Genomic DNA, 21,103 nt, shown 5'->3' with positions numbered 1-21,103 from the left:
AAGCCCCCTCTCTCTTTCCCCCCGCCCCGAGGTCATCCACACCACCCCTGCCACTTGTTTCCTCGGGTCGAATGGGACCTTACTCTCAGGTAAAGCAGCACCTTAAACGTTTTCCTGCGTGTTTGGGGTGGGGGGTGCAGCGTCTCAGTACCTGGGCGGTAACGAAGCCCTCATAGACGCTCTTTTCCCGGTTCTGGGGCAGGAGGAGCGGGCACTCTCGCAGCAGCGACCCAACACCGGCAGCCATTATTATTGCTATTATTATTACTACTGTTTCCCGCCCGCTCGCTTTTCCCTCTCCTCACGCGCAGGCGTGTTTTTTTAACCGCCGCCGAACCATTCGACCACAACCGCGCAGGCGCAATCTCTCTCCTCCCCTCCCTTGCTGAGGGAGGGTTCGGCGCCGCGCATGCGCGTGCCCCGGAAAGAAGCAACTGACAACGTCGCGCGTCCCACACCCGTTCCCTCTCAGCTCGAAAGAAAGGCCAAGAGTGGAACGGGAGGAAGTAGGGGGCGGGGTCAGAGATGCTCACGCCCATCGCGTGCGCCGTTCTGCGTTCTGTCAGGGACGGTTGAAATCCGTTTCGTTTTGAATCCGCCCCGTGCCTCCCGCCGCTAACTGTGATTGGGCAGAACGCGCGCGCGGAGGAGAGTGGAGGGGCGGGGCTGGAGGAAAGCCACGCCTTTTGTTGAGTCACTCACCAGTTGTGACAAGTAGATAATAAGTTCCCGCCTGCCTTTTGGTGGGGCTGTAGTTAAATATTGGCTCGCGCTGTATTTCGGTGCAGCCCTGCACACGTCTAATAAGAAATTATTTTTCTTACTATTACTATTATTATTATACCCCACTTTTCCTTTGACAGGGACTCAAGGCTGCTTTACAGAGAAAAATGAGAACAATTAAAAACACAGGAAAAAAACCCTTCAAAACAAACTGGGAAAGTTAATACTATATATAATATATACACACCTATTGAATATAATATATACACACACCTATTAAAAACGTCAAGTGCAGTAAAAACTGCAGGCCTCCTTGAATTGGGGCTTACGACATGCACAGACTTGATTGTGATATGCACAAAGATGGAAATATCCAACCCCACCTACTGTGGAGGAATGGTTGATAAAATTATTGGACTTAGCTGGGACAACAAAGTTAATGTGTTTAATTAGAGAAAAATTATTACTGACATTTATTAAGGATTGGAAACTTCTGATTGCTCCTAGTTATGGACTGGGAAGGGGGAAGAATACTTCTGGGGAGAGGCTGCTCTAGGGCAAAACCTATATAATCTGTGTTTTTAGAAATGTAATTTAAAGAACTTGGTTTTCCCTCTCTTTTTTCTCCATGTGTGGTGGCGTCTTTTTAGATTGCAGTCTCCATTATTCCCTATTCACCTTATATAAACATTTTGCCCTAAAATAGCAGGGCCTTTGCAGTTGGGGCCCCAAGGCAGTGGAAGAGCTGCAATCTAGGGTTGCCATACGTCTGGAATTTCCCAGACATATACAGAATACTGCAGTCGGAAGCAGTGTCCAGCCAAAAATCACTAAAAATATCCTGGAAAATCCGGACATGTTGGCAACCCATGTCGTTTTTGCTATTTTCCTTAAAAACTTTGCCAAAAAAAAGAAGCTCACCAACTTTTCTGTCCCGATTTTCACTGTTTGAAATATGGCAACCCTGCCGTAATCTAGATTTGGGGAATTATGTTTCTTTGCTTAACTAGATTGACTAATTGGCCGGACTCTATATAAGGCAATTTCCTGACCACTTAGGCTGAGTGAGACAGCCCACTTCAGGGAATAGATTAAAGGGCAGAAAATGACCAGGTATTTAGTTGAGGTTGGGTTTTTTTAATCGATGTGTTGAACTCAGGCACAAAGGTCTCTTAACCCACCTCCACTGCTCCCCACTTTCTGAGGTTCCATCAGGTGTTGCCTGTATATCTTTAAGCCAATTGTCATAGCTATAGGGACTAGAAACTTGCTCTTTCCATTTTAAAAAATATTTTAGGGTTCACAGGGATGCTGAATTCTGTCTCCTGTAAGAATTTCTGCGCTAGCAAAGGATCATGGAGGACGCACAGGCCTGCATGCTGCTAGCTATTCCAATGTTCAGACCTCTTTCTCTAAAAATAACATCAAGTGGCCTTGAGTTTTTCATCTGCGCACATATGCAAAACACGATCTTGGCTTCCTAGAATTATTTCTTCCTGGCAGGTGTCCAAAAGCAACCATATAAATCAGTTATCTTCTACACATAAAGTACATAGGTTCTCTAATGCCTCATTTACATCTCGAATTACAAAAAATATTCCCATTACAGACATTGACAACACTGGAAGACCAGACCAATCCATATGCTGTACTGATTTGGAAGGCCCAAAAGGATGATGTTAATCCCTTTCAAACCTTGAAAATACTTGGAGGTTTTCCAGACTGTCCGCTGAAGGTTTTCCCCTTCAGAAATGATTGGCAGGGGTGGTCTGAATCTCTAAAATAGAGCTTTGGCTCATAATACCTATTTGCCTGTTCCCACCCTTCTTAAAAATTCATCCTCAGTATGATATTTCTAAACCATCATAACGGCATCTTTTTTATAAAAAAAGAAGAAAAGCTTCCACTACTGCCTGTAAATCTCTCCGTTCTTGTGTTTTAAAAATAGATTCAAGATAGGATGTAGAACTGGGCCAAACGAAATTAATTTCAACACAGATAAATGCCAGGTTTGGCATATAGCATTGTATCCCAACGAAGTTGTCTCATTAGCACAAAGGCTTCTGCTTGCACAATGGGATTTTCTTTCTCCTTTCCCTGCAGGTCTCCTGCATCTTCCAAATCTCTTTTGGTGGTTACCCCCCAGTCCTCTGGAGCAGGTGGAGGAGGCTGCAGGGAGAGAAGAGGGAAGTCCGTTTGTACTGGAAGAATTGTCAAATAAAATCATGTGTGACACTTGGCTTGATAGCAGTCCATGTGAACAGGATTTGGGTGTATTAGTAGGCCAGAAGCCAGACATGTGTCAGCAGGGTGATGTGGTTGCTATTCTTCTTCTTTGGCGATCACTCGTAGCCGCGTAAGATTGACTTCCATAAACAAGGTTTTGACAATGAGTCTATAAGTGCCTGTGGAGGCCAATTCTGGATCCATGTGTCCTTCCACTGTGGGGACATTGGTTTCCGGGCGGGAGTTGATCACAGTGTGGATTTGCCAAGCGTTCCTTCCTCTTAGCACGTTTCTCCCTTGCGCCCTCAGTTTGAGTGTCTTCAAAGTGCATGAAACCTTTGGTAAAGGCTGTTCTCCAATTGGAGCACTCGCAGGCAAGTATTTCCCAATTGTTGGTGTTTATACTACATTTTTTAAAAAATTGCCTTGAGAGAGTCTTTAAACCTCTTTTGTTGACCACCAGCATTATGCTTTCCATTTTTAAGCTCGGAAAAGAGTAGCTGCTTTGGAAGATGATAATCAGGCATCCGCACAACATGACCAGTCCAATGAAGTTGATGCTGACGAATCATTGCTTTGACACTGGTGACCTTTGCTTCTTCCAGTACACTGGCATTAGTTCACCTATTAAGGCTAATGCAGTTATAGGTTGCATCAACAGAAGTACAGTGGTACCTTGGCTGTTGAACGGCTTATTTGTCGGAACAAATCAGCTCCTGAAAGCTGCAAACACAGAAGTGAGTGCTCTGGTTTGTGAACGTTTTTTAGGAAGCTGAACGACCGACATGGCTTCCGACTGAGTGAAGGAAGCTTCTGTAGCCAATCAGAAGCCATGCCTTTGTTTCCGAACCGTTCCGGGATTTGAACGGACTCCCAGAACAGAATAAGTTCGACAACCAAGGTACCACTGTTTATTTTTTATTTTTTAAATAATATTTATTAGCAGTTTAAAGATTACAAAAGAAAAGAAAAAGAATTAAACAATACAATACAAAAACAAAAACACCACACAACCCAAACCCTAAAACATTGAATCAACCAAACAAAACAAAAACAATTAAAAACACATCCAATAATTTCGATATCATAACTTTCGTTCACTTGTTTCAGCGACCTCCTCACACCTCCCTTTTTGTATTCCACTTCAATTAACTGTTTCAGCAATTCCTTTCCATCTTCCTCTGTTTTCTGTCCTGTAATTTATCTTAACATATTCTAACCCTGTTTTTTCCCTTTAATACATTTACAATTTGTCTGTACCTAATTCCTTATAACATTTCTGCTAAAGCCATATAACTTCATTCCATCGTTTTTCTAACATTCATTAATTTTACAATATTTCTGTAAATAATCTTTAAACTTTTTCCAGTCTTCTTCCACCGACTCTTCTCCCTGGTACCCAAGGTACCACTGTTTAGCATCCAGATCATGAAAAGTAAAAGTAACACTCTATTCCGCTTTGGTCAGACCTCATTCTTACATAGTGTCCAGTTCAGGGCACTGCAGTTTAAGAAACCAGAAACTGGAATGTGTGGGTGACAAAAATAATTTTATTTATTGCACTTTTGTCCCACCCTTTCTTCAGTAGAAACCCAGGGATAGGACTCTTGAACTAAAAGAAGGTCTCCCCACTCCAATCTATACCTAGAGAAGACGCTGGACAAGGCGCATTGTAAGTGAAATGAGTTTCTGTCCATTCATTACTTCACTTGTGTGATATAATTCTTAATAATGTTACAGTATTCCAGTAGCATATCAGCAGTGTTTTTTCAACACATTTCCATTACGTAATCATTGTTTATTTTGTATATTGTGCATATATGTATGATAAAGGTAGTTCAGATAAAATACTGGGTTGTGATTGTTGTATTTTTATGTAAAGTGCATCTTAAATATGAATAATACGAGCAGATGGATTGACCTTCCTAAATGAATAAGGTTGCTTGAATTAAATCCCATTATCATGTACAAAATATATTCTGCAGCAAAAATAAGATCCCGTGAATTGATACAATACATGATTTCACAAGGGTAGTTGTAAAAACCCAGAAAATCAAATGAAAAATTCCAAATTCATAGCTTAAGAGAAAACATTTTAAGAAATGGAGCAAAACAATTTTTGATTTGTAAAGCTCTAAATGAATAAAGAAAAGTCTTTGAATGCGAAGATGATTAAAAAGACAACATCATTAGCAAAAAGATATTTACAAGTTTGGTCTCTTTCATTTTGACTGTAATTTTAATTAGTTGGACACTGGGAGGGGGAGATGAATATAAAAGCCTGCATCATGTACTTACTGTTCAAATTGCATTCCACCTTAATTTTATGCTCTTCAGTTCCTAATTTTCTCTCCTTTTTTTGTTCTACGTAATCCGGTTATCAGACTAAAGTGATTTTCTCTCATGCAGGTTTAAAATTCAGCATTCCAATCTTCAAGTTTTATTCTTTCATTTGCCAGAACTCTCCAGGTAGCTTTTGAATTCCTTTGTCTGTATACTTACGTAGGCTTTTCAAAGAATCATCAATGCAGAAATAGAATCCGCTTGCAAATGTTTTGTTTAGTTCTTCCCCCAGTTCTCCCTATGGCATGTGCATCCCAAGTAACTGTTTGAGCAAGGTGTAACCAATATCATAATCTAGGGATCTAGCTTCAAATGGTTCAGGGGAGATCCCCAGTGGTCAAGGGGTGGTGGGAGCCGTAGGCCCTCAACAACTGGAGGGCCAAAGTTTCCACACCTCTAGTGACTCACCTTGCCAACAAAGGTCCGTATAGTTAAAGCTATGGTTTTCCCAGTAGTGATGTATGGAAGTGAGAGCTGGATCATAAAGAAGGCTGATCGCCAAAGAATTGATGCTTTTGAATTATGGTGTTGGAGGAGACTCTTGAGAGTCCCATGGACTGCAAGAAGATCAAACCGATCCATTCTGAAGGAAATCAGCTCTGAGTGCTCACTGGAAGGACAGATCGTGAAGCTGAGGCTCCAGTACTTTGGCCACCTCATGAGAAGAGAAGACCCTGGAAAAGACCCTGATGTTGGGAAAGATGGAGGGCACAAGGAGAAGGGGACAACAGAGGACGAGATGGTTGGACAGTGTTCTCGAAGCTACCAGCATGAGTTTGACCAAACTGCGGGAGGCAGTGGAAGACAGGAGTGCCTGGCGTGCTCTGGTCCATGGGGTCACAAAGAGTCGGACACGACTAAACAACAACTCTCTAGGATTTCAGACCTGGAAAGCTATCTGGAGATGCTGGATATTGAACCTAGGACCTTCTGCATGCAAAGCTCATGCTGTGCTATTGAGCTATTCCCCTTCTCAAGAAAGAGAGGAAGAAAATTTCTGGGAATCAGTAGGGAGAGAAGGCAGTGAAGGAACTCCTAGCTTTGAGCTGTTCCCTGTGCTCAGCCTGAAAGTGGGGGGGGGGGACTGGAAGAAATGATCCCTTTCCCCTTTGTCTGATGGAAGGAGGTGAGACTGTGGCAGCATTTAAAATGATGGTGTTTTGAATGCATTTTCTCTCTCTCTCTGAAGATCTATTTAGGGAAAAAATGGATTGTGTGATGAAGTCCATGACCCTGCGGTGTGGTGGATTGTGTGTTCACTTTTTTAGATGTAGGAGTTTTTCTTTTTCCAGGCCTCGCTCAGCCAGAAAGCCCTTCTCAGCTGGGGGTGGTCTTGGACAGCTCAGGCTCTAAGCACAATCGACCTCCTAGGGTTGTTTTCAGGATAAATGGAAGAACTACAAAGCTGGAAACTGCTACAGAATGAAAAGAATTGCAGTTGATTCCTACTCTGAAGTAGGTCCCCACTGAGTTTAGTGGGATTTACTTCCTAGTAAGCATGCTGCCCCAATGGCTTTGTGCATACACACACACACACACACACAGAGAGAGAGAGAGAGAGAGAGAGAGAGAGAGAGAAAATAAAGCCAAGCATGTTTAGACAAATTATCTTTCACATCACATTTTTTAGAACAGTTGTTAAAACACTGATGAATGAATATAGAGTAAGATGATGAGTCAGGGGTACTAAAAGGAGCAAATGGGTAGGTTCCACTAGATGCTACCATAAGTACCGAGATATTTTAGTTTATAACCCAATGTGATTAAACTGCATGAAAATTAAGCTGTGATAATTCTACAGTAAAATAAGTCTTAAAAAATAAAGAGGCTTCTAACTAAACCACAATATTAAAAAGAAGAAGAAAATACTGATGGTATGTTTTGAGAAGGGCAAGCTGATAGAAAGAACCTTGGGATGGAAAGGGCTAGATTGCTGATTAGACAAAAGCACCATTGCTATTGCACTATAAGCCTATTGTTATTAGATATATTGCTGTCTTGCAAGCTGATCCATTCACACAGCCAAAGTGGAACAAACTGGGAATGTGGTTTGAGCAGAGTTCATCACAAGCTAAAAGCAGTTATACAAGAATCTTAGCACACAGTCGTGCAACTTGGTTGACATCTCCTGTGGCCATCGAGATTCACCCCCTGCCTTGCACTTTGGCACATATTGTCTTGACAACTGCGAAGTACCAGGTTTGGTTCCAGTGAACTCCCAGCAGTCCTATTTAAAGAAGCAGGAAAAGGCTAATGGCAGGCTAGGCAGCAGTAGCTGTTGCTCTTCTGTAAGGGCCTGCTTTGTTGTCCTTGGTATCAAACTCTTGCCTGACTTTCTACTTCTTTTTCTTTGGCTATGTGCTTTGGACTAGTGAGATTTACCTGTCAGGAGCAGACAAAGACCTTGGTCAGCTAGACTGAGTCCTTCAGACCAAAAGGACTGTGATATCTGGTGCCAGGACTAAGACACTTCTCTCCAGCAGGCAAGAACTTATGGCCTAGCCCAGACATGTCCAACTTCCAAGCAACTGCGATCAAAACCCAGTACAAAAAAAAGGCAGTGATCTACCATCGCAATCGATAAACATCTACCTGACATTCAGAAGACATCTGAAGGCAGCCCTGTTCAGGGAAGTTTTTAATATGTGACATTTTAGTGTATCTTTCATCTTTGTTGGAAGCCGCCCAGAGTGGCTGGGGAAACCCAGCCAGATGGGCGGGGTACAAATAAATAATAATAATTATTATTATTATTATTATTATTATTATTATTATTATTATATCGACCTGTTGGACATGCCTGGCCTAGCCATTCCTGATTCTTCAAACAGCCTACCAATCACAAGGTGTAATTTTGCATGCCTCACCTGTATCCCTTCTGTGAAGAGGAGTCTGGGCACACATAGTCCAAGTCAAAGCCTGACTTTCAGCCATGAGGTTCTAGGTTCAAGCCCTAGAATAATAATAATAATAATAATAATAATAATAATAATAATAATAATAATTTATTTATTTATACCCCGCCCATCTGGCTGGGCTTCCCCAGCCATTCTGGGCGGCTTCCAAAAGAATATTAAAATACATCAAACATTAAAAGCTTCCCTAAACAGGGCTGCCTTCAGATGTCTTCTAAAAGCCAAATTGTATGTTGCCTGCCTTTCCGGCTAGAGAACATCTCTCTCAGGCATTATAGGTTCTTCAGGGATACATCCCTGTTGGGCTGGACTCCTTGCATGGGTAGACACCAATAGACTCAACCGACAGTTTCCAGGTGCCCTTTTCAGATACACTCCTAAATTGCCTCACGAAAGTGGTTGTTGGACGGAAGCACAGAATTCAGCATATTTACCCCAGAGCTTGGCTTGCTATAGTCTTCGGTCTGAATTCAAAATGGAAAAGCCTCTTAATATTTGGAGTCTAGACATGAAGTCCTCAAAAGCATTCTCAAAGAGAGTGCTTTTCTTTCATGCACCACTTCCATTCATGTCTTCCTGGACTCTAAAAAAACTTCTGGCTTGCTTGGTTTCATTATACAGATCAGTCTGTTCTATGACGTCATTCAGTAACATCCAATTTTACCATCTGGTCAGACTTGGCTTTTGCTTTCTCTCTTGGCTTCCATGGAGTTTTTACATGGCACATGTACTTTTCCTAGAGTGCTGGGACCTATAACTTCGTTAGTTTTTCTTTGTCCTACATCTCATGCCAATAAAAACCATCATCCAGTTTTTGCTAGCAGTAAAATTTCCAGCTACTTTAGTAGGCAAAAATTGCCTACCCGTAACAGATCTTTTATTCAACCGTGCATTGTATTCTTTTATTAAAACTTCTAATATTTGTTTCTTTTTTAATTTAAAAAGCATGTCGCTGAGGCTTTTATTAAATAAAGTAATTATCTTTCTTCTATACCATTAGTTTTCAGACTTGATTCCTTCACTAGTACCAAAGCTGGGCATGGCTGTAATAGTGAATATACTCCCTGAAAGAAACATGAGAAGCTGCCTTATACAAAGTCACACCATTTGTCTATCCAGCTCCATGTTGTCCACACTGACTGGCAGCAGCTTGCCACAGTTTCAGACAAGTTCTGCATGAGCTGGAGTTAGCAATGGCCTGATTCTGCAGTCTTGTGTAGGTATGACATTTGCTTAGCCACTCAGCTATACAGACCTTTATTAAACTATAGAAATATTGTTCCTCTTCTTCCCCCTGGGTAAAGGTAAAGGGACCCCTGACCATTAGGTCCAGTTGTGGCCGACTCTGGGGTTGGGCGCTCATCTCGCTTTATTGGCCGAGGGAGCCGGCGTACAGCTTCCGGGTCATGTGGCCAGCATGACTAAGCCGCTTCTGGCGAACCAGAGCAGCACACGGAAATGCCATTTACCTTCCCGCCGGAGCGGTACCTATTTATCTACTTGCACTTTGATATGCTTTCGAACGGCTAGGTTGGCAGGAGCAGGGACCGAGCAATGGGAGCTCACCCCGTCACGGGGATTCGAACCGCCGACCTTCTGATCGGCAAGTCCTAGGCTCTGTGGTTTAACCCACAGCGCCACCCGCGTCCCAACTCCTTCCCCCTAGGAGCACTTAAAACATGACAAAACATTGTATTGCATCCAAAGTATCACTAAGTAACTCCTTGAAGAGCGGAACAACTTCTGCTTATGCAATGGGACTTTCTGCCTCCATCTTCCCATCCACACTCCCTACATTTGTTTGGGGTGTTCTCACAACCACCTGTGGCGGATTTGCCCAGGAGGAGGAGAGGAGGGAAACTTCCGTTTTCAAAGGCGAAGTTATTCTGCTGGTGCAATTAATTTATTTGGCTACCACCCTCTGTGAGATGGTGAGTTTCAGTGCCCACCTTACATGTCATTGGCTTCTGGTGGTCGTGTGGGTAGGGAATCTCACCATATGAGGACAGTGTTGGATGTAGGAAGCACTCCTAGACCTACGGCAAGGAAGGAATGCAACTTGCCTTCAATGACATCTCCTTTGCCCGCATACTGTTTAACCGGGATCATTTCTTCCAGATTTGCTTGTCTGCTGTCACTGATCTTCCTCTGTAGAGACATATACAAACAGTTTCTATGGTGTGCTGGTTAGACTCAATACCCCTCATTGCACCCAGTAAATACCGGACCCAAAATATTCTCTAAAATTACAGGGGATCCACAGAAAACAAATCAATACAAGTACAAAAAAAACTCATAACACAACTCTGTTGTGCTGTCTACCTCAGTCATGACTCTGATAGATCAGAAAAGGGGCCAAGCAAATTAGGAGGGACAGTGGCACAAGTTTACTGCACCAAATTATTAGTTAGTTTTTGTTTTTTTTAATAAATTTTAATTTATTAAAATAATTCAACATTAATACAGACATATTGCGAATATACAAACATACATTTCATACAGTCCTTAAAAATATTCATACATACCCACCCTCAATCCACACATATTTCCTTTTCCCACCACCATCTTTCACCCCTCACCCCATCCTTGTGTTAGACTTCCAATCTACTCAATTGCAATTTCTTTCCACTTCTATTACTTTCTTTCACACACTTTTAAACCAACTTTCTGCTTCTTTTTCTGTTACACATTGTTATCCATCTTATTTAGTATTTCAGTATTTATAACGGGACTTATTTATTCTAACAGGAGTTCTGATTTTTCAATATGATTTTGCAAATATCCTTTAAACACCTTCCAGTCCTTGTCTATCTTTTCTTTTGGGATCCTTGTTATTGTTATTCATTATTGGAGTGTTTAACTGAAGCAAGGATGGAGTGAATGGAGTGATGTGGTGGGTGCAAGGAGATTGTTTTGGGAGGTGTATATGGAGGTTGTGTATCATGGAATCATAGAACTTGTAGAGTTGGAGTGGACCACGGCGGTCATCAAGCCCAACCCCATACAATGCAGGAATATTTTGACCAATGTGGGGCTCAAACCCATGTCCCATAAGAATCTCATGTTCTACCAACTGAACTAGATTAATTTTGTTTAGCACGAATGTAAAGTGTTATGCAGTGTACATGTAGATGAATTATTTTGATGGCTGTATTATGTGTTTTTGTCACACAATAAAATGCTTTGATGTGATGGAACGGTGTTGCATTTTGATTAGGGACTTAGAATTGTAGAGTTGGATTATCGAGTCTGACCTCCTGAAGTGCTGGAGTATTGTGATACATGTTTATAAAAACACAAAAAGCCTGCTGGATCAGGCCAATGGCCCATCTAGTCCAGCACCTTGTTCTCATAGTGACCAACTGGATGCCTGGGAAAGCATGCAAGTAGGAGTCAAGCACAAGAGTAGTCTTCTTACATTCTTATGAACAAGTAACCTACTCCCTGTCTCTGTCCAGGGTGCTGAAGTGCCTGTCTCTGTCCACCAGTGTTTCCCACTTGGTTCCTGACCCAGGACTGACTGATGCCTCTGCCTGCATAATAACTGCACTGACCAGTAACTTGAGATCTCTTCCAGAAGCTATTTCCACCCAGCTCTCCTTATGTGCTCAACCGACCCGTAATGGGACAACCACTTCCCCATTGAGTTTCTGTTAAGTATGGCCCTTGGGGTCAATGTGAGCTGTGCTCATGGGTTTAATCTTCATCTCAGTCTGTGGCTGTGCTGTACCCATGTCATACCTTCCCGCAGCTCACAATTCCTTACATGTGGACAGGTAGGGGAGATATAATTGCCTGAGCATAGGTGCATAGAATGCACTGATTGAGCCCAGCTGACAACTTCTATTCTTTAGCCACTGAGTCAGGCTATTATAAAAATAAGTAATAGCCATTTTCCATATGGCAGGTGATAGCACCTCTCTCAATTTCTCTCTCCTATATGGTAGATAATAGCATGATACCTTAGTTTAATTCATGGATGGGAAACTTATGGCTCTCTAGTTTATGCTGGTCAGGGCTGATGAGAGTTGGAGTTGGTCTTTTTCAAGGAAATAGGGGAATGGTGGAAAATGCCGGCATTTGGGACCTGGGACCAGTAATTATGTTCCACTCCATCAACGTTGATTCCCAGGTGGTTTGCAAGTGTGTAGAAAAAGAAGCACAAGTTTAACATACAGCACACTAAAACAGGCCAACAATTATTATTATTTTTTAAAAACCAAGCAAGGAGCAATTTTTTTAAAAAAAAGTCAAATGGACAGAACTTAATATCTATGCCAGCTAACAATGACCCTGCCTGTGTTTATCTGGTGTTCTTTCTTGTCACCTCCCATTCTTAAAAGTGGGAGATGTTAGAGATTGAAGCTGGGAGAGCTAAATCGACAGCTTCTGTTCTGCCATTGAGCCAAGGTCCCTCCCTCAGAGATGCTACTCTATTCTTATTGACTTTCTTGTTGGAGAACCCCTGATGAATTTTGGAGGAACCCCAGCTTTCATTAATGCATGTTTTGAAAACCATTGATCTTAAGATATTTCTGCCGCAGCACCAGAAACCTGGATCCAGAAGTTCTTGTCTCAGATTTCTTCCTTCCTTGCTGTCCTTTGGAATAAAGCAGCATTTACCCTCAAAGGGGAGGGGGAAAAAAATGAAATGTGTTCAACATATGGCATCTGCGACCATTTGATATTTTAAATCTATAGTAAATGTCAGGAACAATTTTTACTGCCCTCCCTACATTACAAGCACTTGGATCATTTGTCTTTCAAAGGACTAGTAAACCTTAATTTGCTTTAGCAGCTCTCAGTGGATTTTTATTGTTTCTTACTGCTGCCTCTCAACTCATGTAATTTGTAAAACTAAATATGAACTGCTAAACTCCATCAATTTGGTAGTATTCTTTAATATCAATTTTTACATAATTAGCCTCCAAACTGTGTTCAATTACTGCCAATTAATCTCGTGTACTTGGAAGGACAACACTCATTTCCCAGGGAGCACTGCATCTAAAACGGAAGATAGTTCTGATAAATGGGAACGGGTATCATTTTCTTTCTTTGCTCTCATTGTAGGGGCTGGTTTGCTGGGACATTTCTCCACCTAATACCTGCTTCCTCTGCTACCTCTCCCTAACTCATCCTACATGCTTGGCAACACCATGCTCTAAATGGTCTATTGACATTAGCTTTTCAGTACACATATGCTGAGCTTCTTTAGTTTCCCCACAAGGAAATGAGAGATGGGTAAAATATAAAGGTATGATTGGGGAAAGTGGGGATGTTGTTACAGCGATAATAGATTTCATCTTGCAGTAATTGGCAACTCTACCTCCTTATTTATCCCTCGTCTTCTAAGCATAATCAACATAAGCATCTGGGGGGTTAGATAAGTGCTCCTATATTGTAAGGCAGTAAAACTACAGGCACACACACATATACAAATTGCACCCCACCCATAAATATGCATAAAGTGATTAGTAACATTGCTGAGGAGTCATATAGATCATGCACGATGTAAGCAGCAGAGGCATTTTTTCTGGCGCAAGAGTTATCCGAAAAAGGACAATAGAACATTAACAAGAATCCAGCAAACTTTTTTCCCATTGACTTACAAAAGTCTGTCATAATGAACAAGGCTCCTCATTCAAAGTTTCACTCAGAAACAGTCAAGTTCCTGCACACTTTGCATGCCGTGGGGATAGAGTTGATAGGGTTGATGCAAAAGGTTGATGGACTTAGTTACTAAGTTCTGGGCCCATTTCAGCTCCCCAGTATATTTCCACTACATGTAGTGGAAATATACTGGGGAGCTGAAATCAAATGCTCAAAGATGCTTGTTTCCTATTCCTGCTTTAATAATGCCCGCTTCCAGTTATTTATGCCCTGTCTGCTTGAACAAGCATTCAAGGTGACCAACAAAAGGCAATATTCAATAAACATAGTACTACCAAAAAGAAAAGAAAAGAAAAAAGCATCATCTAAAAGGAATAGCTGAGGATGTTGGAGGATACCAACAGAAACAGGAGTGTAAATAAATAAATAATTTTTTTTTTTTTACTTAAACCCCACCCTTCCCTGTTTAAAAATCAAGCTCAGGGCACCTAACAGCAAATATAAAACATTGACTGAAATGTGACTTTAAAACAGCATAGAATACAACATAAAATGCAGCATCAATATCAATAAAATTCAAAAATTTAGGGGTCATTTTTGGAAAGGAAAAAAACCACACCAAGTCAGTAGACATCAAATGATCACCAGGGCTAACTGGCCAAGTTGGTCCTACTAGGGCCAGCAAGGAGACCAGGGATGACCAGGGGTCCCAGAAAGGGTTTCTTCATAGAAGAGGAAAGGGAAAAGGGAATAGAGGATCAGGCTAATTCAAATTGAAGGCTGCCCAAATAATTCAATATTTTCTCAAACCAATCCTTCTCCTTCTCACTGACCTTAAACCCTTTCATTTTATGTACAATTACAAATTTAAAGCATGTTTCATTTACCAACCATGCGCTTCTCATAGATGGAATTGGCACTTTGGTGGGAGTGTGTCTATGCACATGGAGAGGTGCCAGTTCTGTTGTGGAGAGCCACACCATAAAGATCTCACTTTAAAAATTTAATTACATTTAAAAAAACAAAAACAAACAGTATGGCAGTCAAAGTCAGCCGGAAAGTTTCTTGTGTATTGGCGAATGATACAGGGTCTACAATAAGCAGTAGCAACCCCAGCGTCCCCTCTGCAGCAGGCATCAACACCGAGAAAGCCCAAAACAATTCTGCACCTGCTAAGCATAAATCCTAAGTATTGTTCATACAGGTGGACCAATGCAGTAGGATGTGCTGGGGATGAGGCTGTCAGGAACCTTAAAAAAAAACTGATTATGAAAACCATAATGGTGATGCACAACCTAGTAATGTGTGGATGAGGAGCAGATTTCTAAACATCTATTACATGGTGTGTCAGGCAAAAACTTAAATTAGCAGTGGTCATTTTCACAGCGCTAGCAGAAAGAGTTTGCCATCGTGTCTAGCGATGGCAAGAGACCCAAATAATATGAACCGTAATTTCGCATTGTCTTCTTCTCCCTGTTAAATCAAGGCGCTTCCAGACTGGTTTTTTTGTTTGTTTCTTAATTTATTTAACATAATTATTACAAAATATAAGCAAAATATTGCAAATACATACATATATATTTCAGATAAGTGCACATATATATATATATATAAAGAACAAAAGAGAAAAAAGGAAGAAAAGAAGAAAGAAAAATAAAAAATAAAGAGGAGGAGAAGAAGAAGAAGAAGAAGAAGAAGAAGAAGAAGAAGAAGAAGAAGAAAAAGAAAAACTTGGAAGAATTTCTTCTGAATTTCTTCTACAAATATCTCAATAATAAAATTTCATTGATTGACTTCCATTGCTTACACTGCACTTCCTATATACATTTTAAGCAAGATTGTATCTGTTATTCCGTATTTTTCCCATACAATCTCACACAAATATTCTAATCGCTAAGTTTTCTAAATCTTTCACAAATCTATTCTAAACACAACCAGACTGTTTTTGGATGGGATGCAGTCATATACCAAGAAATTCAGGTTACACAATTACAGCAGCCTGGGAGGTTTTGTACAACAAAGCACCTTGTCCCAAAGATCAGAGTTTTTGTGATATGGAGAGGGATGGGAAAAGGCACTGCGAAGTACAGGATAATACTTGCTTTCCTGCAATTCCGTCTGACGTCTCTGCAGATTAGACCAAATGCTCATTAAATCTCCCCGAAAAATATATCAGGGTTAATGTTCAATAAACAGGTAACCTGGAAGTACCCTGACAAGCAGTAATATTCTGAAAATTCTAGCAGTGCTACTAAGGTGCAGAAGCAAATGAACTCCCTGCTGAAAATGGAAGGTTACTTGACTTGTCCCTGATGCACCAGCAAAATTGCAGTTATCACCGCTGAAAACATTTCTGTTTCACTGAGCTTTCTTAGAATACTAATTTGATGCAGTATTGGACATCTGTTCTATATTTTAGGATTTTTATTTTGTTGCTATGATTCTTTTTTTAAAAAAAAAATAAATATTAATATTTTAACAATAACAACAAGCATTGTGTTTCCAAAATACAATGCTGTAAAATTTCTGTAAAACACCAAAATTAGAATTTCCACAGTAGTAACATACGCAATAACTGATTTGTTGATAAGCCACCTGCGGTTCACTTCCACCTCTTTCTGAAGCTTTCATTGTGAAATAGCCATACCTTTATTTTAAAAACAGCAACAACAACCTGTTTCTTAAGCAATCGTTTTAAGAAAAGCCCTGCTCAGTCACATTAAGGGCCCATTGAGTCCAGCAGGAACGACAGTAACAAACCAAAAGAGGAACATAGGGACAGAGCCACTACTGAGAAGGTACTGAGGTCTTCAGAACTTAACCTGGCAATGAAAACATATATAGGAACATAGGAAGTTGCCCTCCCATCAGACATCAAGGAAATAAACAACTATCTGACTTTTAGAAGACATCTGAAGGCAGCCCTGTTTAGGGAAGTTTTTAAGGCCCTTGAAGGACCAGGGGCGCAGCCTGGGAGTCATTCTGCACTCACAGCTGTCCATGGAGGCACAGGTCAATTCTGTGTCCAGGGCAGCGGTTTACCAGCTCCATCTGGTACGCAGGCTGAGACCCTATCTGCCTGCAGACTGTCTCGCCAGAGTGGTGCATGCTCTGGTTATCTCTCGCTTGGACTACTGCAATGCGCTCTATGTGGGGCTACCTTTGAAGGTGACCCGGAAACTACAACTAATCCAGAATGCGACAACTAGACTGGTGACTGGGAGTGGCCGCCGAGACCATATAACACCAGTCTTGAAAGACCTACACTGGCTCCCAGTACGTTTCCGAGCACAATTCAAAGTGTTGGTGCTGACCTTTAAAGCCCTAAACGGCCTCGGCCCAATATACCTGAAGGAGCGTCTCCACCCCCATCGTTCTGCCCGGACACTGAGGTCTAGCGCAGAGGGCCTTCTGGCGGTTCCCTCGCTGCGAGAAGCCAAGTTACAGGGAACCAGGCAGAGGGCCTTCTCGGTAGTGGCACCCGCCCTGTGGAACTCCCTTCCACTAGATGTCAAAGAGAAAAATAACTACCAAACTTTTAGAAGACATCTGAAGGCAGCCCTGTTTAGGGAAGCTTTTAATGTTTAATAGGTTATTGTATTTTAGTGTTTTGTTGGAAACCGCCCAGAGTGGCTGGGGAAACCCAGCCAGATGGGCGGGGTATAAATTATTATTATTATTATTATTATTATTATTATTAAGGTTTGATGATGTTTTATTCTGTTTAATATTCTGTTGGATGCCGCCCAGAGTGGCTGGGGAAACCCAGCCAGAAGGGTGGGGTATTAATAATAATAATAATAATAATAATAATAATAATAATAATAGCTTCAGATCCTTGGTCTATCTAGCTAAGTTTTTTCTACACTGGCAGTGGTTCTCCGGGGTTTCAAAGAGGAGACAGTCCCAGTTCTACTGGATCTTCCACACTGAGCATTACTCAAGCATAGAAAGAGCTGCCCCGTTCTCTGGGTTTTATTTCACACAGAGACTGTAGAGCAGAGAGATGGGGAATCTGTGGCCCTCCAAAGGTTTCTAGATTACATCTCCCATCTTCACTGACTACCGGACAAGCTGGTTGGGGCTTATGGGAGTTGGAGTCCAACGACATGTGGGAGGCCATAGGTTTCCCCACTCTTGTGCTAACAGTGAGTTTCCCTTTTGGATTCCCCGCAGGAAGGAGATGGGGGAAAGTTGGGGACTTTGCTTGCTACGCCTGATCAGAAGCAGGAAATTTCTCAGCCGATGCCAGCTCGCGTCTTTTGCAACCAGCTAGTGAGTCGGATGCTGTTTGTCAGATGGACACAATATCCTTCCCCTGTAGGTGGTCTTTGTTTCATTAGGCTTCAGACTGATGGCACCAAACAGTAATCCAAAAATGTGCAATGGGGACACCAGCCTCATTTTTCATTAACAGTGTTTCCCAAACACACTGGAAGCAAGAAGAAACCATAGATTTTGCCCGGCTTATTTTTATCCTTGAAGACACGATTGATTATCCAACATCACTGCTGGATACTGGCTGTTCCCGTTAAGCGATGTCTAGTACATAACTAGAGGAGACGGGTGTTTGGCACAATCGAGCCACGTGAGTATATTGTGCCCCAAAAAAGAAGTTGTTAGTGAAGCTGATAAAACCCTGCTTTTTCTAAAGATTAAATGAGCTTGGTGATGGGGCTTCTTCGTATCGCTGGAAATTAGATGGTTCATCCCAGATTTGGATGTGCCATCAGCATCCAATAATAAGCGGGAAATGAAGCTGCAATGGACTTTTCCTGCTTTCCAACGGAAACCAACTTTTCTTTCAGAGTTTCTGCATCACAGAAACAAGAAGTTGTGGACCAGCATGCTTTGTGTATTTTACATCTCCGATGGTCTTACTATGGTCTTACAGTTGGTCCCTTACCTTTCCCGCCCCGACCTGGCCATAGTGATCCATGCAACGGTCACCTCTAGGTTTGACTACTGTAATTCGCTCTATGCAGGGCTGCCCTTGAAGCTGTCCCAGAAACTCCAGCGGGTGCAGAATGCTGCAGCGAGGCTCCTCACGGGGTCTCCGCCATGGGAGCATATTCACCCAGTGCTTTTCAAGCTGCACTGGCTCCCGGTGGAGTACAGGGTCAGATTTAAGGTGCTGGTTTTGACCTTTAAAGCCCTTCATGGCCTAGGACCCTCGTACCTACGGGACCGCCTCTCCCGGTATGCCCCACAGAGAACCTCAAGGTCCATAAATAGCAACACCCTAGTGTTCCCGGGCACTAAGGAAGTCAGATTAGCCTCAACCAGAGCCAGGGCCTTTTCAACTCTGGCTCCGGCCTGGTGGAACGCTCTGCCTCATGAGACCAGGGCCCTTCAGGATCTGATTTCTTTCCGCAGGGCCAGTAAGACAGAGTTGTTCCGCCTGGCCTTTGGCTTGGAATCAATTTGATTCACTCCCCCTCTTTCTTTTTTCCTTTCTCCTCCTGTGATGAGGCTGTATTTTAATGTTTTAATGTTGTGTTTTAATCTTGTTTTTTAAGTTGTATTTCAATCAACTTGTTTTTATTATTGGTTGTTAGCCGCCCTGAGCCCAGTCTTGGCTGGGGAGGGCGGGGTATAAATAAAATTTATTATTATTATTATTATTATTATTATTATTATTATGCTAGCCATGCTGCCGAAGTGGGGTTGCAGTCTTCAGAGACGGCATGTAATGCTATCAAACCAGTGGCCTGCATGAAATAGCAGAGGGACAGCCAGGGGTTGAGAACTGCCAACCTGTGGGCTGGATGTGGACTGAGATGCCTCCTTATCTAGTCTGCATCGTCCTCTCTCACCACTCCTCCCTGCAGCACCGCAGCAAGGAACCACCTCAGATTGCACCCAATAAGACACTTGGAAAGCCTATTTGCCATATGGAAACTTGGTGGGGAGAAAGGAAAGCTACATGGCAGAGGGAGGGAGGGTCAGCGCTGCCCTCCCCATATGCTGTGACTGTGCTGCCAAAAATTTGGTCCAACACCTTAATTAGGTGGTTTTTTTTTGGGGGGGGGGCCCTCTTTGCTGGTCTAACAGACTTTTACCCAGTGTAAATGTGGAGGGTTGGAAGATGGAGGTGTTAGGATATTGATGTTCTGTTCCACCCTAAGAGGAACAGATATGTGGATTGTTGTAAGTCACATGTCTGTTTACCTTCCAGCACAGCTTGCCGGGAACTTCCGTTTGTGTATTGCTTTTGCTTAGTGCTCTTAGACATGAAGGAGAGCAGACATGTTTTCTTTGTCTTGGTCTGTCCTGAATAAACTGCTTGTAAATACGTTTTACATATGCCTCTGTCCGCCACTTCTGTTGTGTGTTAATCAGTCTGCTGACTGAGGCATGCTCAAGCTTCCGAAAGCTTCAGACGCTGTGTGACGCTGTTTTGATGCTGTTCCAGGGACTGGAGTTCGCCCGGCTGCCGGCCGGTGGGCTGGAGCCAGCTGGGGGCCTACAAATTACCCCCGTTCCCTTGGACACATCCCAATATGAGGGTGGGAAGGGTGCAGGGAAGAAATGCATCACCCTCCCCACCCTGTAGTTAGACTTTGGGGGGGGGGACCCCTCCTCTTGGTTCCAAAGTTTAAGCCCAGCTTGCAAACTTCCTGGGGAGCATCCTCTTCTCACAGTGGCCTGCGGGAAGCCCTGAAGCAGAACATGAATGCAACAGCACATTTGTGCTCCTTACCCAGAGATATTATAGGCTTAAAAACTTGACACGAGTGGTTTAAGTCTTTTCCTCGGCTGATCTGCTGCAAAGTCCCCGAGCAAACAAACAAAGCAAAACCCCTGACATTCCAGCTGCTGAAGAGAAAAGGTCAGGTCACAACATGTTGACAAAGTCCAGCTTCTGTGAGTAAGATGGCAAAATCAGTTTGGCTTGGGGTGGTCTGGAAGTTTCCCAAGGAGTGTAAGGACTTTGTACCATGGTCGGGAAGTAGGATTTCAAGATGGAAAAGCTCCCCAATATATTTTGTTTTAGATCAGTTGAAAGAAAAAATGTTTAATCTTTTTTTACCCTCCCTAAACTTCGAAGAGTATGCTGGACTTCTTTCCTCTGTGGAGCTGAAAGTGGCACACATGGTTCTTCACCTCCCATTTTTCCCCCCTCACAATGACCCTGTAGGCTGAGGGACAGTGACTGGCCAAACATAATCTTGTGAGTTTAATAGCTAAGTGGAGATTTGAACCCCATCTTCCTAGGTCCTAGCCCATTACTCTAACCTCTACGCTACACTAAACTGCAAGTGGGACACGGGTGGCGCTATGGT

At 42.4% G+C, this 21,103-nt stretch overlaps 1 protein-coding gene and 1 long non-coding RNA gene across 5 annotated transcripts in view; one reads left to right on the top strand and one right to left on the bottom strand.

Moving 5' to 3' along the window:
• The window catches only part of FANCL (FA complementation group L), a 53,660-nt gene extending 53,195 nt beyond the window's left edge, over positions 1-465 (bottom strand). The window contains exon 1 of one of the 4 annotated variants that reach the window (XM_079968938.1): positions 152-465. In XM_079968938.1, the coding sequence (XP_079825064.1) occupies positions 152-247 (96 nt within the window). In that variant the 5' untranslated portion in view covers positions 248-465. The remainder of the gene's footprint in view (positions 1-151) is intronic. The other 3 variants (XM_079968937.1, XM_079968935.1, XM_079968936.1) reach the window with 3 other exon arrangements.
• Positions 466-1,384: 919 nt separating this feature from the next.
• On the top strand, positions 1,385-19,455 carry LOC307212025. Its single transcript, XR_013836738.1, has 4 exons — positions 1,385-3,850; positions 4,354-4,621; positions 5,359-5,418; positions 17,994-19,455. It is a non-coding gene; the product is annotated as an uncharacterized lncRNA (long non-coding RNA).
• The last annotated feature ends 1,648 nt before the right edge of the window (positions 19,456-21,103 follow it).

The sequence above is a fragment of the Podarcis cretensis genome (genome assembly GCF_951804945.1).
Source record: "Podarcis cretensis genome assembly, chromosome: 3".
Lineage (NCBI taxonomy): Eukaryota > Metazoa > Chordata > Lepidosauria > Squamata > Lacertidae > Podarcis > Podarcis cretensis.
The sequence above is the reverse complement of the archived record's forward strand: the minus strand, read 5'-3'. Positions and strand labels throughout refer to the sequence as shown.